Source organism: Protopterus annectens, chromosome 14.part0, assembly GCF_019279795.1.
Source record: "Protopterus annectens isolate FY-2018-M chromosome 14.part0, PAN1.0, whole genome shotgun sequence".
Lineage (NCBI taxonomy): Eukaryota > Metazoa > Chordata > Ceratodontiformes > Protopteridae > Protopterus > Protopterus annectens.
In genome coordinates this window covers 1,024,772,715-1,024,795,642 of record NC_056748.1, presented here as the reverse complement: position 1 = coordinate 1,024,795,642, position 22,928 = coordinate 1,024,772,715, and the positions used below count along the sequence as shown (strand labels likewise).

Sequence of the window (22,928 nt, the reverse complement as noted above, 5' to 3'; positions counted from 1 at the left end):
ATAACAACATACAGCAGCACATGTTTGGTATCTGTTGTGTTCTTGATTACTGCAAGTTTTTTACTGTTTATGTGTTCGTGTGCTTTTTCATTAAACTGTGCACCATTGACAGAAGCAAGCGTGACAGAATGTCTGTGCATAGTAGGTAAAAAAATGCCATTCAGTTGTACATTATAAATATTTTGAAGCTGCATTTTTTTTTTTAATTTCTATTTTTGCATTGTACTCTATAGAGGTGAACCTCGGGTTATAAAAAGTGCACATAGAAGGCTTTCAGGAATGATGCAGACACTATAAAACCCATAGTCACTGTTTACTAATATATTTAACTTAAAAAAAGTGTTGGACTCTGCTTAACTCTTTTTCACATATTTGTTGGATACTCTGCCTTTTAATCGGTGTTCCATTCTTATCTCCTGTTTCTGTAATTATTTTGTCTTCCTATTTTTTATTTACTGGCCCCATGTATCTGACAGTTACTGACTGCCACTTGTAGTAACTTTACCATTCCATGCCTTGAAAATTTTTATTATAATGCCCATTTCCTATCATTTTTATACTTTGCCGGATGTGGTGTGATATCAATGTATTTTTATTTTTTTATGTAACACTCAGCTGCCAGCATTAGATATTATGCCATACTGCCTTTCCTGGCTTAATTAAGCTTTGTCACATACAACTACATCGAGTTGCATTAATTACATTAATTCAATTATGAATGGCTGCATTAGGATGTTTAGGCAAGGTTTTAGGAAAAAAAATAGTTTAACATGTCTCTCAGAAGTTTTAACATAACCCTATGAAAAAGTAAACATTTTTATTAACTACTAATTTTAACTGAAGCCTGTAAAAAAGTAAACATTCTTATTGCATATATTTATCTAACTTGGCTGGAATTTTGATACCCACTAATAACATTCCATATTTGCATAAATGGAAAAAAGGATATCTTAAAAATAATGCTTTCATAAAGTAAGTTTGTAAATGTCAGTGGAGACAAAGACTAATATAGCTGAAGATGATACTGCAGCTAGTCATTGAGACATGGTCTCTTTTCAATCATACATCTTGCTTTCGTGTTTCTAAGCAGTATACAAAGGTCTAACAGATTCAGAACTTAAAGATGCAATATAAATATTACCAAATTATGATGTAGCACTCAAAGAAATACCTTCACAGATTTATATGTTAAAGAAGTTGCCAATCTAACATTTACAAACCTGTAGCTTCTTACCCTTTTATCTTTCAAAAGCAATAAAAAAAAAACAAAACTTGAGTGTAGCCGTTAGCAGTTTAAATGTAATTAAACAGAATAACATACAAGCATTCCTTTGAAAGCCAGTTGTTATATATATTGTATTATTGTGAAAATTGTATTAACCAGTAACACCTATTATGGGATAAGCAAATTATCTGATATTTTGCATGGAGGAAAGCTAGTACAAAATATTAATGTCCAAATTCTTATACATATAATCTATTTTGATTCCAGTGCTGTCATATCCAGGCTGATCACATTTTTTAAATAAACTGCTTAACAAAAAATATGTTCTAGTCCGCAATGGAATAGTGACCTTTCTAAATAAATGTTTTGTAAAGACATACTTTCTTCTAAAGTACAAATTAAAAAATCTGGATAGCTTCTTTTGGGGGTCAAATAACTGTATGACTAGAGTGCATCTGGATGTAAAGTTCCTTGGTTTCTTTACTTAAATGCAAAGATCAGTGCTTCAAGTGAATGCAGAATGGCTAGTTATCTATTAAACTATGAGTCTGTGATTCTAAGTCAACTTGGCATGGTACAGAATTTTTAGCTACAGTTTAACAACAGACTCATTTATTTATGTTTTATAGAATACCCAAACAACCAAATATATTGAGTTTCCATACTTCCAATTTAATACAACTTGCCTTTTAGTTAATGATAGGTGTGGCATTACTTTTAAAGTTTTAAGAATGCCGCCTCCACCGTAGCTAGCCTGATTAATTTGCCATCAGTAATAACATTTTAGTTATTGCAAGATAAAAAATCAATTTCCCAATACTTATTTTAAGAGTAATTATTGCTTTGATCTCTTCTGTACAATGAAAATGCTGCTGCATATCTTAGATCATCATTTTCTCACAATTATTATTTTACAAGTACATCATGGCCTGTGAATCTCATCTTTGTTCCACGGTTATTTAAAACTAAACTATCAATTCAGTTTATAAAAATATATTTAATGTAAACAATTAGTCATAAGCAGTAACATCTATTACTATAAATACAATATCTTGCAATGCATTCGTAATGTGACATTAGTTTGTGTTCTGTGCTTGCTTTTTTTTTGTTTTCACATGTTTAGCATTTTGCCCCCATTTCATTTTTTCACCCACAATGCTGCCTCCATGTCCTCTATTCTGTTTTTTATACTCTTATATGCTTCCTCTGCAAAATTTAAATAATGCTATTAGCATGTCAAAATATACAAAACATAGCCAGTGTTTATATAAGATGTCAGTTTATATTAATACTATAATACAGCAGCTTTGATCTCCTAGATTGTTTTTCATACTTCATGACATATCATGTTTGCATCTATTTGTTTCCTGTCTCCTTCTACATGATTATCCACCCTATTTGTCATGCCTGCTTTTCAGTTTGTCTTTCTGTCCTTAAAACTCATTCCTGCTTTCTTGGCTACTGTTTCTCATCTTCATGCTGTTTCTTTCCCTTTGTCTGTCTCTGTATTAAAATTTCAGGAAATTTGCTTAGTCCACTGCAATTTCAATTAATCTTGGTTTGTAGCCACCCATGATCTTCACAAATTATAATCTTAAAAGGCTAATTATTCTTATGGCAATTAATAGACATTTTGGGTTTGGTTCTTATCAGCTCCATTTTGATATTCTGTGCCTCTGAGAAAGTCAATTTTATCACACTAGTAGTAAAGAAGAGAAACTTCTCAAGAAATGAGTGGCCTTGCATTTAAAGGTTAAGTGCTGTGATAAAAAGTCTCTCTGCTTGCCTTAGCTGGTTAAAGAAAACAATTGTTTCCCTTATAGATCAGTATGAGGCACAGTATTATATTCAATGTCATATGGAAAACTACATTGTCATTCATTTCCTGAAATAATGTGTCATATTTCCCTTCCTATCATGAAGTACCTTTTATTTCTCTAGTGATAACATCTCATGCAACTATTTTTTGTTTTTAATGAAACATAATCTTAAAAACAGTGGTGATGTCAAAGTAGAAATGATAGGAATCTTGTGATTTTTTTGGATTATTAAAAATATTAACAAGCTAGGTCAGTTTTTGTTTCTTTTATAGCTAAACATGTCTAAAATCTTTTACAATAACAACTTTTCAGTAGTCATCCATTCATTTTTTTTCTGTTTTTGGTGAAAACTCTTGAAACACTGACAGTTGTGAGACAACTATTTAATTCCTTTGCATTGTATTTAATTCCCTTCTGATACATATATATGTTTATGTATATTTTACGTTCTTTGACTAGGAAAGGTAAAGTGTACCTGAGATTTTCTCCTGGAAGTCGAGTGGCCCGTTGACTGTTACACAGTATAAATATAGTGGCTATGAGACCAGAAACCATATGTCGAGTTTATAACTCAGTAGTGTTTATCAGTATGCATATAACATACTTCCAGATTGTAAGGGAAGTATATAAGGCTGTAGTCCTGAATCCCAGTTTTATAGGCAGCATCTCTATATACTAGTGTTAGAAAAGTATACCAGTAACATTTTTGAAATGTTATTTTTCTTGCCAACTTGCTTTCCTTGAAATTTTGTGCACTCGGAGAAACTATTTTAGTAAGACATTCATGTTTTATTTATTTATTTTTTATTATAAGTCTAATCATTTTGGCATACTGAATGAGAATACATGTGTCTTTCCATCATTTTAGTGCCAGGTGTAAGTCTTCAGTCCGCACACTCATAACTGGATTAAATATAATTATAAACTTACTTGGAACACTTTGGTTATTTATTGAGCTATGCAATAACAGTACCACTACTCCCCCTATAAACAACCTGAAACTGCAAGTCAAGCTTGGAATACAGGAATGTGACTGAAACATGTGAGCTGGATATATGCAATGCTTTTTACCTAAGAACTCATAAGAAAGATTTCAGGCAAGGAAGGCTAACAACCCAGGATGGAAATCATATCTTTGTATTTCGGGTGATGTGCTGTGAGTGGGGGACTGCTTTGTTAATATTTCAAAACAGAACCAGTAGGGAAAAAAACTCTTCCTTTTCCCAAAAGAAAACCCCTGCAGATACTTAGGTAAGCTTTTACATTTTGTGGCAGCCAGTTTGTATTATATATTACCTAAACATTACTTAACAAAACAGTGTTCACAGGTCAATCCTGGAGAAATATAGAGGCATTTAAGCATAGTGATCGTGTCCACTTAACACAATAATTAAAAAAAATGTTCCATGGAAAATGTGAAAGGGCTTATCCAGTCTGAATCAGGCAGCTGGAAACATATTGTAATGATGCCTCAATAATGGGGTAATCAGTGGTGGTCTCTCAAGTGAGGACAGATCTGTAAACAGGATGAGACAAGCTCTGCAGCATACTTTAGGAACTTACATGTAGGTTATAATGTAAATAGGTGGTTAGATGGCACAGCTAGCAATGTCATTTATATTGCTTGTGATCTTTACAGTTAAATATATACCGCATTAATATTTCATGCATAAGTGATATTACACAAAAACAACTACTGTGGTAATAAGAAACATTTAACATTGTGCTTTATCATTAAAACCCAAGTAGGTACTCACATTCAAAAAACATGCAGCCTGTAGAGACGGAATAAAATGGTAACCTTTGTCTGAGGTAGCAGCTGATTCTGACTGACAAGCAGAGGAGACACAGTATATCCAAGTCACAAATATTCCTCTTTTACTTAAAAGCACATACCTGAGACAACTGATATGTCTATCTCTATGACAGTCCTGTAGTTTGTATTCACAGGTGGTCTTCATGACTTTTCTGTATGACCATACCAAAGGAAAGGAATCCTTATTACCTTTAAATGCAGAACCCACACAGTTCTTGATAAGAGCGAATGACTGCCTCTCTATCAGCTTTACAGTAGACTAGCCTACATGTCTCAGATTAGCTGGGTGTAATAAAATAAAAGCTTTCTCAGGGTGAGGGGTACACTTTGGTATACACAGAGAAACAGTAAATATTCCATACAGGGGAGGGAGCTGGACACTGGGCACTAAGGATGCTAAAGATGCTGCCCTCTCCTGGACATTCAGATGCATAACTTTTAGACTTAACATTGTTCGTCAGTAAGCAGAATCTTATTTCTTAATCAGTTTTTAAGCTCATAAACTTCTGAGTCGCATATTAAGAAGATTTTATCTACCGAGATTCATAAATGTGTCCAAATATTGCCTAAATTATTCATCTAGTTCAATATCCGTATGCATGAACACGCGCGCGCGCACACACACACAGACACACACACACACACACACACACACACACACACACACACACACACACTCTTATTCACATAAAAACACAAGTGCATGTGTGATATTTTAGATCTAGTGACAGCACATTGTGTTTTGCAGCTTTTTTTTGTATGCACTGCAGCCTGTTTCATACCCTGTTGTTCTCATCTGTCTATCTGTATGTTCATATCTCTTTCTCTTAATCAGTTTATTGCCTGTTTGCTAGTCCTTGTATCTGCTTGAGTTATCTTTTATTTTAAGCTAATGGTGCCCATTTCAAAAAAGAGAAACAGAAACTTTACTTTTAGAAGTTATCAGTTTATCCAGGGAATGGTCTCGACACAGACTGTTCCTTGATGTTACACTTAACTCTGAGGTACGCCCACTTTTTTTTTTTTCTTACCACAACTTAATTTATATTTCTGCCTAGAAAAGGGTTAAATGAGATGCATTGACTCACCTTTATGATGTTAAATGGTTGCAGTCTGTAGTTCTTAAAGGGGCGGTGCTGTTAAATAAGGGCTTTTGGCCCAAGTTCTCGAGAAGGCTGTCTATGGGCGTGAAGTTGCCTGTAAAAGTACCAAAACATAGAAAAGTATAGACACACTGCCTCTTTCCCTTGTTCAGATAAGGACAGTTAGACCTGCGAGTAGGGGCTCTGACGAGCAATTGTTGCATGAACAGACTGTAATTCCAAGTTCCTTTAGCTGGGTTTGGCTGAAATGATGTCTCTTAATAATGGCTTCCTCTTTGGAGGTTCACTGCTGCTGTCTCTTCTTCCTGCCTTTTTGCTCCATATTGCTGGATCTACTGCTACTGTACAAGGTCGTGGAGTGAAAGGTCAAGAGAGAATTAAGGACCAAACTCTTATATTGCTGGATGTGAATACCAGGAGCCGTGTTCGGACAGTCAGTGAGAACTTTCTTTCCATCCAGCTGGACCCCTCCATTATACATGATGGTTGGCTTGACTTTTTAAGGTAGGACTTTGAACCACAGTCTCCCCCAAAGCACATGTATTCACGTAAACACACACAGACACACATGCACGCGCACACATACACGCAGATTGTGTATGCACATGCTTCTTTTATCTCTGCAGAATCCAGCTCTGGGCATTAAATCTTAAAATAAAAGTTTGCTTTAAAGTTCACTTTCTCCCGGCTCAGATTCAGCTATTCTAATTTAAAAAGGCTGTTCCACATGGTTATAATGCAGAGAATGGTTCAAAGACTGGTCACTTCTGATTGACAAAAGTTTTCCTGCTTTATGCAACTAATGTAAAAAAAAATCTTTCAAAACCATATGATAATATTTCTAAATTAGAAAGGCTTTCCTTTCTTTGTTGTGAGCTGAGGCATAAATATTCGCTTAGCATGCTGAACTTGGGATTTTTTTTTTTTTAAATTCTTGCAGTCAGCCTTAGCAGTACTAGGCTCTGGAAAGCTGCCTTGTGCATTTTCATTTCCAGCTACATCAGTTCTCTGCCGTATACTAGTGCAAACAGTGTTATGCAGGAAAGTAACAGGACCATTTGCAAGGGTATAAAGAGGTCCGAGAGTCTTTGCTTCTTTTCATGGCAGCTTTTACTAAAGAGATGTAAAATAAGACACTTGTATGACTTTCAAAATACTGCCTTTACTCAGAAATGAATGCAAATGGAAAAGCAGTCTGTAGGGGGCTTCTTTGCAGAAAAATGTTCCTGAAGAAAATATGCTTTTAGCTGAATATACTATGGCTGGGTCCATAGTCTGCAGTTCACTGAACCTTTACTCAGTCCCAAATTTAATAACATGTATATTGTTAAAAGTTCAAAATAATCTGTGCATTTTAATGTATCCTCAGTTGAGGAGTAAATCCACATTTGAAGAGTTACATATGGCACAACACCATCCCTTTCCGATTGTGTAGCTTTTCCCCTGTCTGGAGCCAGTTTTATTCTGGAATCAACACTATAAAATCCGATGCTTCAAAGTGTGTAGTCAATTTATATGAAGTCTTAACAAGTGAAACACAGATGCTGCTTTTTCTTCGTTTGACACATTCTCCATTTATACCTTGCAGTTTCTTAGGAACAGATGTATTTCCCCATTTTGAGCTCTTTAGAGCTTAGGAACTTGCACCCAACTCTAAATGGTCTGAAACACAGAAACAAGTGTGTAGCTAATTTCAAAGTTGCAAAAGATGTCCCACAGAGAACCTCTGAGGACAGTAACTTGTGCATCCAGTTCAGTTTCAGTTGACATCCAGACCTTAAAATATGTCTGTAAGAATGATAAATAGAGCCCAGGCTTGTAATACCCATGAGGTTGTACTGTTATCCATAGTGAGGAAACTAAGGAAAAAATGAGTTTGGGTTATTATTTGTTTTACAACTTGAAGTGTCATTTGTGTGCATCATGTTGTTTAGTCATACTTTTATCCTCTGTTTACTTCATGGCATTAACTTAAGCCTGCCAAAAACTAGTGTGTTCAAATATTTTGTCCTATTTGAACTTAGAAGTGCATGTGTGTGATAGCCTGAAATTGTGCAAAAGTTTCTTTCAAGTATTATCTTGTTCTTTGTAGAAACATGAGATTACAGCATTGGCCTTAACTAATTCTATTGCATATAATATCATGCTGTACCTTTATAAAACATGACAGACAAGTGTAAATTGGAGGTAATGAAGTCTAGCTTCATAAGACAGGATTTAAACAAAATCTCTTTACTGCATGTCAGATCCATTGAGAAAGCATACACTTACTTACCTAGCTATATATTTCAGGATGCATAGTCTAAAAATCTTAGCTGCTTCATATGGTACTGCACAAGCTTATCTTTCTGAGAAATTTATAAAATGCTTTGTACTTTGAAAAAAGTACACATACAAACTAAGGCTTTTCCTGGTCTGTCTGTTACTTTCTCTGGTTTACCGAAAAATGAAAGCACTGCAATTAACATTCATACTAGAACATAGGCTCATTCATTAGTTGTAGCAGCTGCCTTACCAGTTTACAAATCCTGGCAAAGGTCTGCAGTTTGTCAGGAGAGATTTTTAAAGGCAGTTACCTTCTCTTTAGAGACCTGCCCTGCTCTTTCATGTATTTGCTCCATACTCTCTCTACCTGTCTTTAATTTCAAAGAATGTTCAATATGAGATTATCTGTCATTTTTGGCTTTGAGTGAGCTCTTTAATTGGTCAGTGCCCTGCCTGGAAAATAAAGGATTAGATAATGCTTCAGATTTAGAACTGCTAATGTGTTTATGTTGTAGAATTCAGGAAAAAAAGATTTGTGCTCATTCCAAAAGTAAAAACTGTTATAATAAACAAATTTCTCTTAATTTCTACGTATTGAACTTATAGTTCTGTTCATAGGAAAATGACTATAAATTCCCTTGCTTAGGTTGGTGACATTCAGGAAGAGAACTGCCATTTAGTTGCTGAAAATGTTATTGTTATACCTTCCCAGAATTAACATTAGTTTGTTATTTTTTATTTTACTGTGTATGTTATAAAATAGTGCCTTTGCAATATCATTAAGTTAGTGTCAACATTTTTAAATACCTGTATACTTACTGTACAGGGCAAAGACTTATAGAGTCGGGACTTATTTCCACTAAATTTAATCATTTAAATCAAACTGTAACTGTCAAAGATACAATTAAGCATTCATTCTTGCTTAGCTGTACAGTTGTTATCCTATAGTTTAACGTAACAGCCAGCTATACATTTATTAGTTAGAGATATTTAAAACTCAAGTATGATACAAAGCAACGATTCAGAATAAACTGTCACAGATCATACACAAACATTACACAATTACCCACTTTGCTTCATTTCCACTAAATAGTTTATTGTGTACTCAGAATATTTGTCCATTTGCTGTTATTAACAAAATGTATTACATGTTACAGATACCCAGAACTAATTTCAATTTAATGTCTATCTTCTGAGTAAACCTTAAAATGTATTACATGTTGCAAACCCCCCAAAACTAATCTCACTTTAATATCTTTCTTCTGAACAAAATTTATAGCTTGTCTTGCTGTCATGTCCCATTTAAACTGATCTAATAATTGGCTTTAAACTGATCCAGGTGTTGAAAAAACCCTCACAGATTACAGTTAGGTGAATGAATGTATGCATACAAATTTGCATTTATAAGTAATATGAAAAAATAGATTAAGCAGCCACTTAGAAAACACCATTCTATCTCTTTTATGATGCATGTAGTCAGATGTGTTCAAACTTTACTTATTTTGTAGGACACCATTTGCTTTAAAATGTTTATATTTTTGCATATGAATATTAATATATCTATATCAATTGATTATATATATAATTTATTTATGCCATACCACGCTGATCTAACTTTTAGTTGGATTCCTTAGAAATCAAACATTCCATTAACTAATTTGTTTTTTCTTAAATATGTCATGTATCTCCAATCCTCCAAAAATAAATGAATGAACAACAAGGCAGACAAAAAAATTACTAGTGCCCTATTATGGCTTCATAGTTCAATATTTGATATAAAATGTAACCTTTTGTTTGGAAACCTATTAATATAAATAATTATCTCCAAATAAGGATACACCTATAAATTAATACTAGATGTAATGCTGAAATAGGATTTTACTTTCTAGTTTGTTTAATATAAAAGTGTAAGTAGCTCCTATTAACTGTTAGAACTGCAAGCAGAAAGGATGTTGTATTCTTGTTAGAAAATAAATGTTGTTATGCATATGCCTAAGAACAAAAGTGCATAGTTTAATTTTTCTATTTTCTGAAAAGTTGTGTAATTTGTAAGAAAATACATAATATAACTGGTTAGACAAATTTTCATATACTTATTTTTTTATTAGCAGAGCTATGCTGTGTACTGTAACAAATATTACATTATTCTCATGTTTCAGTTTTTTTGATATTGAAGCATTAAAAGTGTGCGTTAAGACTGCTGTTTTGCTGCCCAGTCTACCTATAGTCAGTACTAAAATGTAATAAATTTGAAGCACAGCACATAGTAGTTTGTACAGCAGACCTACACAAGTCATATGCAGTTTTTTCTAAGATGAGTACTTATAGAACTACTTGTAGAAACTTAAATGCAAAAATAAATCAATCAAATAAAATCAATACTAAAATAAAAAAAATACTATTATTTAAATGTTGCTGTACTTGCTGTGCTAATAATCTGTTAGTTATTGGAAGTTACACATCTCAGCTATAGACACTATTGGCCATCTACAAAGATTACTCAAAATTGTAATATTTTTGCATATATATATATATATATATATATATATATATATATATATATATATATATATATATATATATATATATATATATATATATATATATATATATATATATACACACACACACACACACACACACACACACACATATATATATATATATATATATATATATATATATATATATACACACACACAGACACATATATAGAAAGTCTCCATTAAATACATCAGTGACCTAAAATAATAACTATGCACTTACACACTGGCAAAGGCAAAGTTGAAAGCCATGTAAATACCAGTTGTTCAAGCTATTTATTACATGAAATACTGCACTAGTCAGTTTTCTCTGTTTAGTCTTATTTTACCTTTTTAATATTAAGTTACATCTTATGATTTTTGTTAGATGATTTTGTATAAATCAAAATTAGCATGCACTTTGCTTTGCTAATTTCATGACATTAAAAAGTTGATTAATAACTGATTTTTTATACAATTATAAATCATTTTGCAACAACAGCTGTTACAATCTATATTAAAATGTTCAGTGTTTAATGTTTTTGGTAAAATAATTTAGTACTGTCACAGTTTCTTTATATTTTAGTTTGGTGTATCTGCATATTGCAGTTAATTTCAGAATCAGTCTCTAAATATTTAAACTGTATACTTTGCAATTTCTTTCTCTTCATATTTGTATTTGGTTATGAAGCATTTAAAGCCATACCAACCTGAATACTTTTGTTTGCAGAAACTACTGGATTTTCAAATCATTAGGTAGAGTACCGTGAACGTGTATTACACATGCTGTTTTGAAAGTAAATTAATATTTACTTGATATATTCATAGCCATGATACAATTTAAATGGAGAAAGCTGTACATACATTCTTTGTTGATATACATACATTCACATGCACACATACGGTAGAATGTGATTATTTTTTAATCCCACAGTGTAACAATTACTGTTGTCTAATCTTTATTATAAATATAAATATTTGTTGAAAGTATTTTAGATGAATATTTGCATGTATCAGATATCTGATGAGGTATACTCCTTAAATATATATATATATATATATATATATATATATATATATATATATATATATATATATATATATATATTATGGGTGTGTGTGCCTGATCTTCCTAATTTCAATATTTGATGATATAATACAAGATAGCTCTTCATTTTTTGTGTCATTATGTTTACACATGTAAGTACATTTGCTTGTTCATTGAAATAGCATGCAACTCTAGCCACTGCAAGACAGCTAAAGAAAAGTAAAATATTCTTTGATAATGAAATTTTCTGTAAATGAGATTGTGCCAGGTTATATTGTTATTTAATGAAGGAAGGCATAGTAGAAATGTTTTTTTCAGTTATAATTGTGCAAGCGGTGGAATGGTTAAATATGACTTCTAGCCAAATAATATGTGAACCATAGATGAAAAATAAAACTACACCAGTTTCAGTTAAATCTCATTAATCTCATTTCTGTTACTCTATTTAATGCTAGATCACTTTTTTTAGTATTAGATAAATAAATGGGAACACTTAGTCTAAAGTAATGGCTTTTAATAAGAAGAAAATGTTTATCTTTGATTATGCATATTTACATCTTCCTGACAATGTATGCTTGTGTTTATGTGGGTGTGTATGCCTGTGTGCATGTTAAGTTATATTTTTGTGCATAAATTAATTTTTATCAAGGGCATGACCTGCCATGTCTACTAGGCATATTATGTACAATTATAAAAGTAGATATTAAAGCTGCAGGAAAAAAAAAAAGGATCGGAAGGGATATAAATGAACATTCTCTGTTGTATACATACATTGATGTTATTACGCTGATAGCCCATGTATGGATTCTTAGAAGACAAATTTCAATAAATTGGTTATCTAGTGTTAACAGGCTGACATAATGTATAGAAATATAAGCTCATTTGACCAACGATAAACAATGTGTAGCCCCAATTAATCCCAAATGCCAAATTTCTAAAGTTTAGTTAGTAAGCAACCTTTAGTTACTGCCGTTTATGTAATTAGAAGGCAGTTATACTGTAACAGTTTTTGTGTAAGCTTCCTTTTATTTATCTGTATATAAAATAAAAGGACATAGTAGTTTTTTGAAAAATGGTATTCATTCTTTCTGTTTTGCAGAAACCGAGTATTTGAAGAGTTTCAAAGTGATCATTTCAGTAGTTTTAGCACTGTAAAGCATGGAATAAAGAAAACTCACCTAAAATGCATTTTTGTGCACAGTATGATTAACCATTGTGATAATTTAGAGTTTTATGTTCTAAAATGTAGAAATTTCTGGTCTACATTTCTTGGCATGAGCAAGATGCTTAATTTGATTTCAGATCAAATGTCAAAATAGCAGATGTTTTTGGGACGTTATCTATATGTATATTGGAATTAACCTGTGTTAAGCAAAAAAAAAAAAAAAATACTGTGTATTAGCCACAGCTCTCTGATATCGGCCGAAACCTTGCAATCGTGATTAAAACATAAATCAAATTGTTGTCCTTTACTCAAGGTAGGAAACCAGTTGTGCTGTTTTTTTTTTTTTTTAGCTCACCACTAAAGTGGAATCAAAATTTGTTTGGCATGTATAGAAAAAATAAAGATGAAATGTTGCTTTAAGAAAGAAAGAAAAAGCGTATAGATTACCTTACTGCATATCTCACGATAAGCCGAAAAATGCAAATGTAGAGAGAATATAGCAATACAGTGAAAATATTAGCAAATATGACAGCAGCTAAGAATCATAAAAAAATATGTTTAAGACATTTACATTTGTAGCTACATTGTGTATGTACAACGCATAATGCATTTATGTAAGTAGATAGAGTTCTAGTTTTAAATGTATTATAATTCTGAGTATAGTGCCTGTCTTCAGTTTAGCTTCAAACCTTATTGTCCCTTGGTTTCTTGCCTTTTTTACTGCTGCTTTTCTCTCCATGTCTTGATGTGACTACCAGCTTAGCCTAATGCCATCCTTACATTTTCCTTTCCTAAGGATGAATGACATTGATAGTACCAGATTTACGCCTGTTGGTGAAGAGGGTAACAGGCATGGTGGAGGTGAATGGGCTCCTTCATGACGCAGGTGCTTGCATATTTTTCTTATAATGTTATCATTTCCCTTGGCAGTCATATAGAGTTAATGTAAGAGAGTAATACTTGCCCTTTAATACCCGCATCTTGCTTTTGAAACACATCTGTACCCTATCTGCTACTGCTGAAGGCTTATGTCTTCACCAGTTCCCCACTTCCACCAGACAAAAAAACAAATATGTTACAAGTGAGGAAATCTGTCCACTTGTATCTTACCTGCTTTATGTTGTAGCTCTAGTGACTCCTTTGTTACTAATCTTAGCCAAGTATTCATCTGTGCAATCCTGTGACTATCTCTGCTCTGACCCATTGTATCAACTTCTTGTATTGTATCCTTTAGCACTCTAGTGTGTGTTTCACTGCATGTGTATTATTTGCCACCTATTTTCTGTTGCCACCTATATTGCTTGCCTTTTGTTTTAGCCATTAGCTTTTGGAGTGTTTGAGGTCAAATCATACATGGAGCTCCTTCCATTTTCTTCAGTAAAATATTAATAAAAAAATACTTAAGACTAACTTACTTGTGTAATACAATGCTATTGTTACTGCTTTTATTCATAATTATTAAGAATTTCAATACTACAACACTATTTACAAAGTTATATGACAGCAGTGTTTCAATATTATTCAATAGCATTATTGATCAGTCATTGCTATAGACAAAAATATTACTAAAGTACAAGTGGAAATTTAAGTATCCTGATTTCTCAGTTTCTTCCATCTATGTAAGCCTGTGTGTACTGTGTTGAATGATTTATAGGTGTACATGATGTTAAGGATTGTGTTATTTATACAATTTATGATAAATCAGAGCTGAATCACAGCTCTATGATATTGGTCAAAGTCTTGCAACCATAATTAAAACTAAAACAAACTGCTGTCTTTCAATTTAACATGTGTAAACATAATGACACATTTATACCAGGAGAGAATAACACATTAGAAGAGTAATCCACTCTAAGAGTGTACAATGTATGATAAATCACAGTTGTTTCCAATACACTGACCAACCTGCCCTCACTTGGAATCTCAGTATTACCACTTTGTTCGATGCATCATTTCAAATTAGCAGATATCAAGCATATGGTCTGCAACTGCAAAACAAAAGTCAAAATAATTTAAAACATGGTGCTTAATATTCAACTTAACCAATTCTAATACAAATTTCACATATCTTCCTATATCCTAAACAGGAAACCTGACCATTGTCAGTAAATGCACCTTTCAAACACAATTATTGCCAAGTTTCATAAAGCTGTTTTGCTTGTTTTAATTACTTGAACTGCATCAAGTCAGAAAAAGTTTAATAAAGTAGAAACATGTTTCATTGTGCGTCTGATTTGATTAATGAGGAATGCCCAGCAAAACTGCAGTCAATTACGAAGGGAAGAGTAGGAGAACACTAGCTGAAGGCCATAAAACTACACCAGTGAGAACAGATGTAATGTGAATCTAAGTTCCTTGTGTCATAGCCCATGGTCTTAAAGAGAAATGTTTTATATACTATACTGTCTTAGAGATGTTCATATGAAGTCTTATTAAGTTCTCTTGTTTTCTTTGAATATCTTTTCTGAGCTAATTCTCATTTATATATTTATTTAAATGATACAACAATCCTTTCATAAGAAAAATATCTCTTTTTTTGCTTTCTTTACAGAAAAAATGCTCATTTAGCTTGCTAAATGTATTTTGTAATGGGAAATCTCTACACAAAATTCACACAAAACCTTCACAGTGCTCAAAAATTGTATGCAGACCACAACAAGGCATTAAATCCACAATGTCAGCACTCAAAAGAAAAAAAATGACCAACATAAGTGACAGCGTGAATGTTCATGCTTAATTCAACAGTGATGAAAATACGGGTCTATGTTAAATCATCGAATGCTTAAAAAAAGTGAGCGATGATTTATCAAACTCATGTAAGCGAAAGCTTACAGTCATGAACGCTTAGAACAGTGATATTTTTCTAAGGGAAAAAAATCTCTGTTCCACAAAAAAAATGTTTAAAACATTACATAAAGTGGGGGGCTGTGATCCCCACACCCCCCCTACTTAAATATACCAACTCCCAGATTGCACTACAGTCACGGAAATGGCAAAGTAATGGAAGCGGCCAAGCAATTTCTTTCTGGGGAAAGAATTCACTTATATGCCATTTAGCTTTTCATGCTTTCAAGTTCGATCAAGACGCATTCAAAAGAATGCATCTTCAATCATTTAATAGGAACCCTGAAAATACATGTAGACAAATTTTGATATGTTAATCTTCCTCAGTACTTATTTATAGTTAAATAAGCAGGTCAGTTAAACAGGGGTAATGAAGTTATAAGACATTTCACCCTACCAGTTAGGGATGGAGAGAAACAACACTTCCAAAGGAATATATCATAATAAATACACAGATATATATATATATATATATATATATATATATATATATATATATATATATAAATACATTAAGGCAACATAAGCACAAGTTACTATGTCTATAAACTATAAAATAGGTTACAATAATTCATTTATACTAGAAGAAAATAATGCCTCAGAATAGTAATACATCTATATTCCTTACTTCTACCAGCCGTATTTGTAAGTATTTTTGTTTCTTACTTTGTTAATACCAGTAAATTTAATCACAATATCTTGATATTTTTCAGCATTCTTATAAACTGCATTTGTTTAATTTGTGTCCAATACCTCTTAAATGTTCTAAAATACATAAAATGCTGAGGAGGAACAATTGGCTAGATAAGTACCCATTCAGTATTACATGTGATAAGCTGACAAATGTCAACAACTGTAGGTACAGTGGCAGAAGCCAAATAGGTTCATAGGTAAGTACTAGCCTAGCTGCCCTTGAGGGCCATTTTAAGCTTAGCCAGTTTCCCTTTTTCTACTCAAATGAACCTATTCCATTTGGTTAGAAATTGACCTTACCCATTCCACGGTTGATAATTATATGTTACTCATAATGAGAATAACCGGGATCATACCACAGATAATCTGGGGAGACCCATGCATGGGGCAAAAAAGAATTTTTATGAAAACGCTTTCATATAAGCTTTAGTTGGCAATGGACAATCCAACTGTTGCATTTTAAAGACATCCCGAAAAGAATGTTTTTAGCATAATTCATCACAAACTTGAGTCCCCATTTATTTCACTCTGTATTGACTGGTAATGTTTTTGGCTGAAGTATTGCATGAAATACTGGAAGTCTTATTTTTACCAGTACATAAACAGAATGGAAACAATGCAGAGGAGATCAATGCACATGCATATATGACCTTCTCCAGGAGCCATATAAGGAAAGGCTGCAATAACTCTCTATACATGCTGCTAAAGAAAGCAGGTGGGGGATATAATAGAAGCATTTAAGTATGTCAGAGGACACTACAGAGTGTGAGTGGTTGTCATGCTTTTTAAAAAAGAGATGTGTGAAAATAAAGGAACGTAATTTAAAGAAACCGTCTTAAAAGCTTGAGAAAGAAATACAAAAATAATTTTTCACTGAAAAGGTAGAGCATGATTACAACATCCTTTATGTTGAAGCTTTGACATCAGAAATATTGATATAATTCAAGAATGCATACAACAGAGATAAGAGAATTCTTATGCAGGATAGAAGAAAAAAAAGTTAATGAAATAGGATTTGGAGCATTTCCAAGGTGCTGGAAAATCTACAGATTAGCTGGATCAAATGCTCTTTATCTGCTGACAAAAGCTCTGTTTCTGAGAAGCTGTGTTTATTATCACCCTTATATGCATAAATGTTACTTAGGAAATTTCAGCCACTTCTTCCAAGCCTAATGTCACATTTCATTTGGTAGGTTGTGTAGGATAAGCAGTGGAATATCACGTTCATGGAGAAAGTATCTTGAAATTAGGCCACATGTCCATGTGAGCGACACTTTTTTTTTTTTTTTTCTGTGTTGGGCTTCACTCATAACCACCTATTCAGGGGTCTGCGTCTACTGTATCAATGCTGCTTATAATAAGTTCAAGGGTTTATGTACCACCACGTTGGGAGGAAAAAAAATATTTACAGTAGTCTCTATATCACAGGGAACCTCTGTCTAATTTATGACTTTCCTGATCCAATAAATGTGGCATTCTGCTACCTGTTTTAATATCTGTGGTAGCCCTTCTTTTTACTTTTCAACCACTCATGCCTCTCAGCCTGCTACAGAGATTTCTAGATATTGGTTTAAGCATTTTTGACTTATAAGTCTCCTTATATAAATGATCCTGCTGTACGACCTTTGTTTATTATATATTTGTTTAACTGGTTAAGTGAAGTGGTATAAGACCCATTTGTAGCCAAAAAGAGTGCCAAAGACAGAGAATACATAATGTTAGGAAGCATCCATGAAGTTAATGGAAGGTTAAATATTACAAACACAGCCAAGGAATTCCAAATAATGAAAACACATATATTTGTTTTCATAACATGATTAATCCATGTTTTTGTCAAGGAAGAAGACTTTCCTGAGAGTCTGTATGTACAAGATAGAAGTCAGCCTGTAGATGACGCAGTCCATCACTGTAATGGAAATGCATTACACTACCCATCAGAAGTGAAACATACTTGATGTGATTCAGTACAAGCTCAGGTAATCAGTTCATGCAGTACAAAGTCCATGGTTGAGGTGATATCCACTATTGCTTTCTATGTATTTTGATAAAACTAGTCAATCCAAACCTATATTTTTAAGCCTAATTTTGCGTTGACTTACATATGCACACAAAACAATTGTTCCTAAAACATCATTGCTGAAAAGGGTTTTTGAATCAGTTTATCTACTAGGTTAACAAAACAAAAATAAATAAATTAAAAATAAAAGCAAGCAGACTGTTAGATAGTAAGATGCCCACACACACACTAGTCCTAAAGATAGTGGCCTCTGAGCATTTTGAATGTCACCTGACAAACCATTTCGGAGGGAGAGTTTAGTTAATGGGAAGACTTTGTTACATACAAATGATATGCTCAGTAGTACTAATATACTTCAGATTATTACTGCTGTATTCTATTCTCCTACAACACCATCATCTTCTTCTGTTGCATAATATGTATGAATTAAAACTTGCACCACCCTGTCTCTTAAATATGAACTAAATACTGAATGTGTGAAAGTGCATGATTCTGCTGTTTAATAGCATTCCTTGTTACATTCAGAATTAGGAGCCTTGTAGCACCTTAGCTGGAATTCATGGAAAAGCATGTGTGTTAAACAAAAATCATACCTCTCAACCTCTTAGTCCAAAAAATCTGGACAAAGTCTGACAAACTGGGGGATAAAAGGCCCCAAAATAGGGACATATTTTAAATATTGCTCTTATAAACTTAGAACATTGCTAGAATAACAGGGTTTGTTTAACATACTTTTTCTGAAGGATTTGAAGTTTGAAACTCAAATGTATGTCGTTATTTAGTGACTTCAATCCTTAGATCATCCCAGTGATTTCCCAGAAAACCATACATTTTATGAAGAACAGATCAAAAATATCAGCCAAAAAATCTGTACATTCTGCGAAAATCTGGACAGTTGAGAGGATGCATAAGCAACTTTGCATAGTATGGAAAGGTGTCATGATTCCTAGGCCTGAGCTGCCTTGCATTATATAACAGACAGTTTGTTTAGAACATTATGTAAATACAATAACCTAGTGGTGCAACCTGTATTAATTAAGCAATTGCATATCCTTTATTTTATTTATTTATTTTATTTGCAATTTGATTACCGGGGAAGTCCACTGGGCTGAATTGACCCATTTTCAGTGGAGACCCGGGGAGAAAAGCTCCAAGATGCATTATACAATTTAGATACAAATGATAGTTAATATTAAAGATATAATGTAGAATAGTTACTCATAAATGCATTCAATATCATGCATAGTTAAATTAATTAAGCTTGAAGGTAGGGATCACACAGTTTAATTTGAGGAAAAGAGATATGGGTTAGGTGTGGAAACAGTTTACATACAAACCTTTTAAGAAAATGTAAATATGCTTTACATACACACATCAACAGCAGAATGCTATTTACAATACTGGGCTGTGTGAGGGAAGCTGTAGGAGGTGAGAGCTTAGAGAGAAGCTATAGAAATTGTTGAGATCTTAGATAGGCTCATAGGAAGATAACTATGAGAGTTGTAGAGCTTGGGAACCAGAGCGAGAACCCCCTTGGATTAGGTTGGGTAAAGGCAGGTACATTTCCATTTAGTGGACAGGTGTTTGAATAGTTGGGTTTTGAACTTTTTCTGAGTTTGGTATGGTTCTTAGTGTGGAGGGAAGGGAATTCCATTTTTGCCTAGTGAAAAAGATGGGAGAAGTTGGCCAGCAGGACATTTAGGTTTATGGATAGTAATTAAGTTCTGATTTGCAGATCTGAGAGCTCTGTTGGGTGTATAAGAGGGAAGGATGTTAATTAGAGCGGGACATTTTGTTGGGTGAAATATGAGTCTATGTGCAGTAGTGAGTTGGAGATAGTCTAGGTAGTTTGGGAGTTCAAACCATTTCAGGGATTGTAGAGTTAGGCAGTGATGGGTGGTATTTTTAGATTTAGAGGCAAATTTAGAGATTTTGTTGTAGCAGTTTTCTAGTTTAGAGGTGATAGAGGAGGACAGGTTGGTTAGGAGAGGGGCTCCATATAATAAGGAAGGAAGAAGATAAGTCGAGGCCAGAGTTTGCCTGGTAGAGTTGGAGAGAAAGTGATTATTCCGATACAGCATACCTAGCTTTTGGTGGGTTTTCTTAATATTTTGTTGAATATGAATATCAAACTTGAGGTGTTCATCTACAGTAATGCCAAGTAGTTTGGCAGAGGGGACCACTTCTATAGGTGAGTTGGTTTGACTATAGACTTTGAAGTTGTTTTTAATCATAGGAGAGGGTCTTTGTGGGAGGGAATATTAGAATCTTTGATTTATTTGCATTGAGAAAGAGGTGGTTTTGGCACATCCAGTTTTCAGTTGTTGAAAAGGCAGTTTGGGTTTTAGTCAGCAATTCAGAGAGGTTTGAGGCAGAGCAGACTAAGGTTGAATCATCTGCGTATTGAATGATTTTAGCATCAGGAATGGCAGTGTGAAAGTTATTGATGAAGATGTTAAAAAGCATTGGCCCAAGGATGGATCCCTGTGGTATGCCAGTTGGGGTAGTTTGGAAGGAAGATTTGGAGTTCTTCCATTTGACTGCCTGTGATCTATCTGATAGATAGCTGGAGAACCAGGACAAAGCATTATGTAAGAGATTAAGGTTTGAGAGACGACAGAGAAGGTGCTTATGGGAAACAGTATCAAAGGCTTTAGACAGCTCAAGTAAAACAGTAGAAACTAAGTGGCCTGAATCTCAGGCTTGATTGACAGTTTCTAGGAAAGAGAGTAGAGTGGTTATTGTGCTATGGCCTGGATGGAAGCCATGCTGGGTAGGAGCGAGAAGATTGTTTTGGGTCAGGAAAGGCATAAGTTGGAGGTGAATGCATTTTTCTAGGAGTTTGGAGATTAGTGAGAGCAAAGTAATGGGGCGAAAGTTTGAGATGCTATTATTTTTGCCTCCTTTATGAAGAGGAAGAATATAAGCTGAGCACCAGAGTTTGGGGACGTATGATTCTTTTATAAATTGGTTGATAATGATGCTGATTGGGAGTGCTATGCCATCAGCAGCACATTTTAGGAAGGAAGAGGGAATATTGTCAGGAGCGTTAGAGCAAGGTTTAAGTTTGGACAAAAGTTTTTTTATAAAGTTAGTGGAGATGGGTTTGAGTTCAAACAGATGAGGTGAGTTAGAAGGGGAAGAGTGTAGAGCAGTTGGGTTATTATTGGGAAATGTCTTGGTGAGGGTAGTAATAGTGTCTATGAAAAATGAGTTAAATTCAGAGCCTAGTTCGAGATCAGATTTACTTGGGTCAGGACAGGGATTATTCCTGGAGCCTGGATTGAGGAGTGAGTTTACTGAGTTCCAGAATTGTTTGGGCTTTTATTGTTATTGGACAGAAATTTTATATAGTAGGATTTTTTGTCTTTGGTGATTAGTCGTTTTGCATGATTGCGGAGCTGTTTATATTGGAGCAAGGTATTGTCCAGTTTATTGTTTTGGTAAAGCTTACATAATTTGTCTCTGTGGTGCATAATCAGTTTTGTCTCTTTGGATAGCCAAGGAGCAGTTTTAGTTTTTATCCTTTTGTTTCTTAGTAGGGCTAGTGAGTTTGAAGTATCAAAGAAGACAGAGTTGAAGTATTCTATAGCCTTGTCAAGAGGAAGGATGTTTAGAATTTGCCAGTTCATTTGTTTGAAAGTATTTGAGAAAGTAGTTGGGTTGAAGCTACTGAGGTTACGAGTTTAAATGTACTGATGCTGGTGTGGGGAGGAACTAGTTGAGCGATGCATGAAGGCTGGGAGGTGGTCACTAAAGGTATCAGGAATTGTGCCAGAATTGGTTATTTTATTTGGATCTGAGACTAGGATCCAATCTATAGTGGATCCGGGAGGGTTTATTTTGTTAGGTCGAGTGATGGAGAAGATTATTTTAGTGAAGTTATAGAGGTTAATGGATAGGGAAGGAGAGGGGCAATTGATTTTATTCCAGTCAATGTTCACATCACCAAGGATATAAGTTTCATAGTTAATTTCAGTAGTGGCCCCTAGGAGAATATTTTCGAGTGTAGAGATATTGTTAACCAGGTGAGATATATAGGGCAATGATGCAGATATTTTTATGTTTATTTAGTTTTAGAATTCCAGCAGTTAGTTCAGTGTTCTGGAATTGAGAAATTGGAATTTGGATGGGAATTAAGGTAAGAAGGTTGGAATAGACTAGGGCAGTGCCTCCACCTTTTTTATTTAGTCTGTCATTTCTGAGACAATGAAATCCTGGGGTCAGAATCTCAGAGTCGGAGATAAAGGGCTTGAGCCAGGTTTCAGAGATGGCTAAGATATTTGGTTGGTTATGGCTTAACCAAGCTTGAAATTGGTGTACTTTGTTGTTTAGACTTTGTGCATTAATTGTAAAAATCTTTAGGATGTTGAGATAGGAGGAAGAAGGTAAGGGATGAGTGTTGTTAAT

The 22,928-nt window shown here is 33.8% G+C and overlaps 1 protein-coding gene across 1 annotated transcript in view; it reads left to right on the top strand.

Annotated features, from left to right (window-relative positions):
* The first annotated feature begins 5,955 nt into the window (after positions 1 to 5,955).
* The window catches only part of HPSE2 (heparanase 2 (inactive)), a 2,291,060-nt gene continuing 2,274,087 nt past the window's right edge, over positions 5,956 to 22,928 (top strand). The window contains exon 1 of the mRNA XM_044056830.1: positions 5,956 to 6,468. Coding sequence (XP_043912765.1) covers positions 6,212 to 6,468 — 257 coding nt within the window. The 5' untranslated portion in view covers positions 5,956 to 6,211. The remainder of the gene's footprint in view (positions 6,469 to 22,928) is intronic.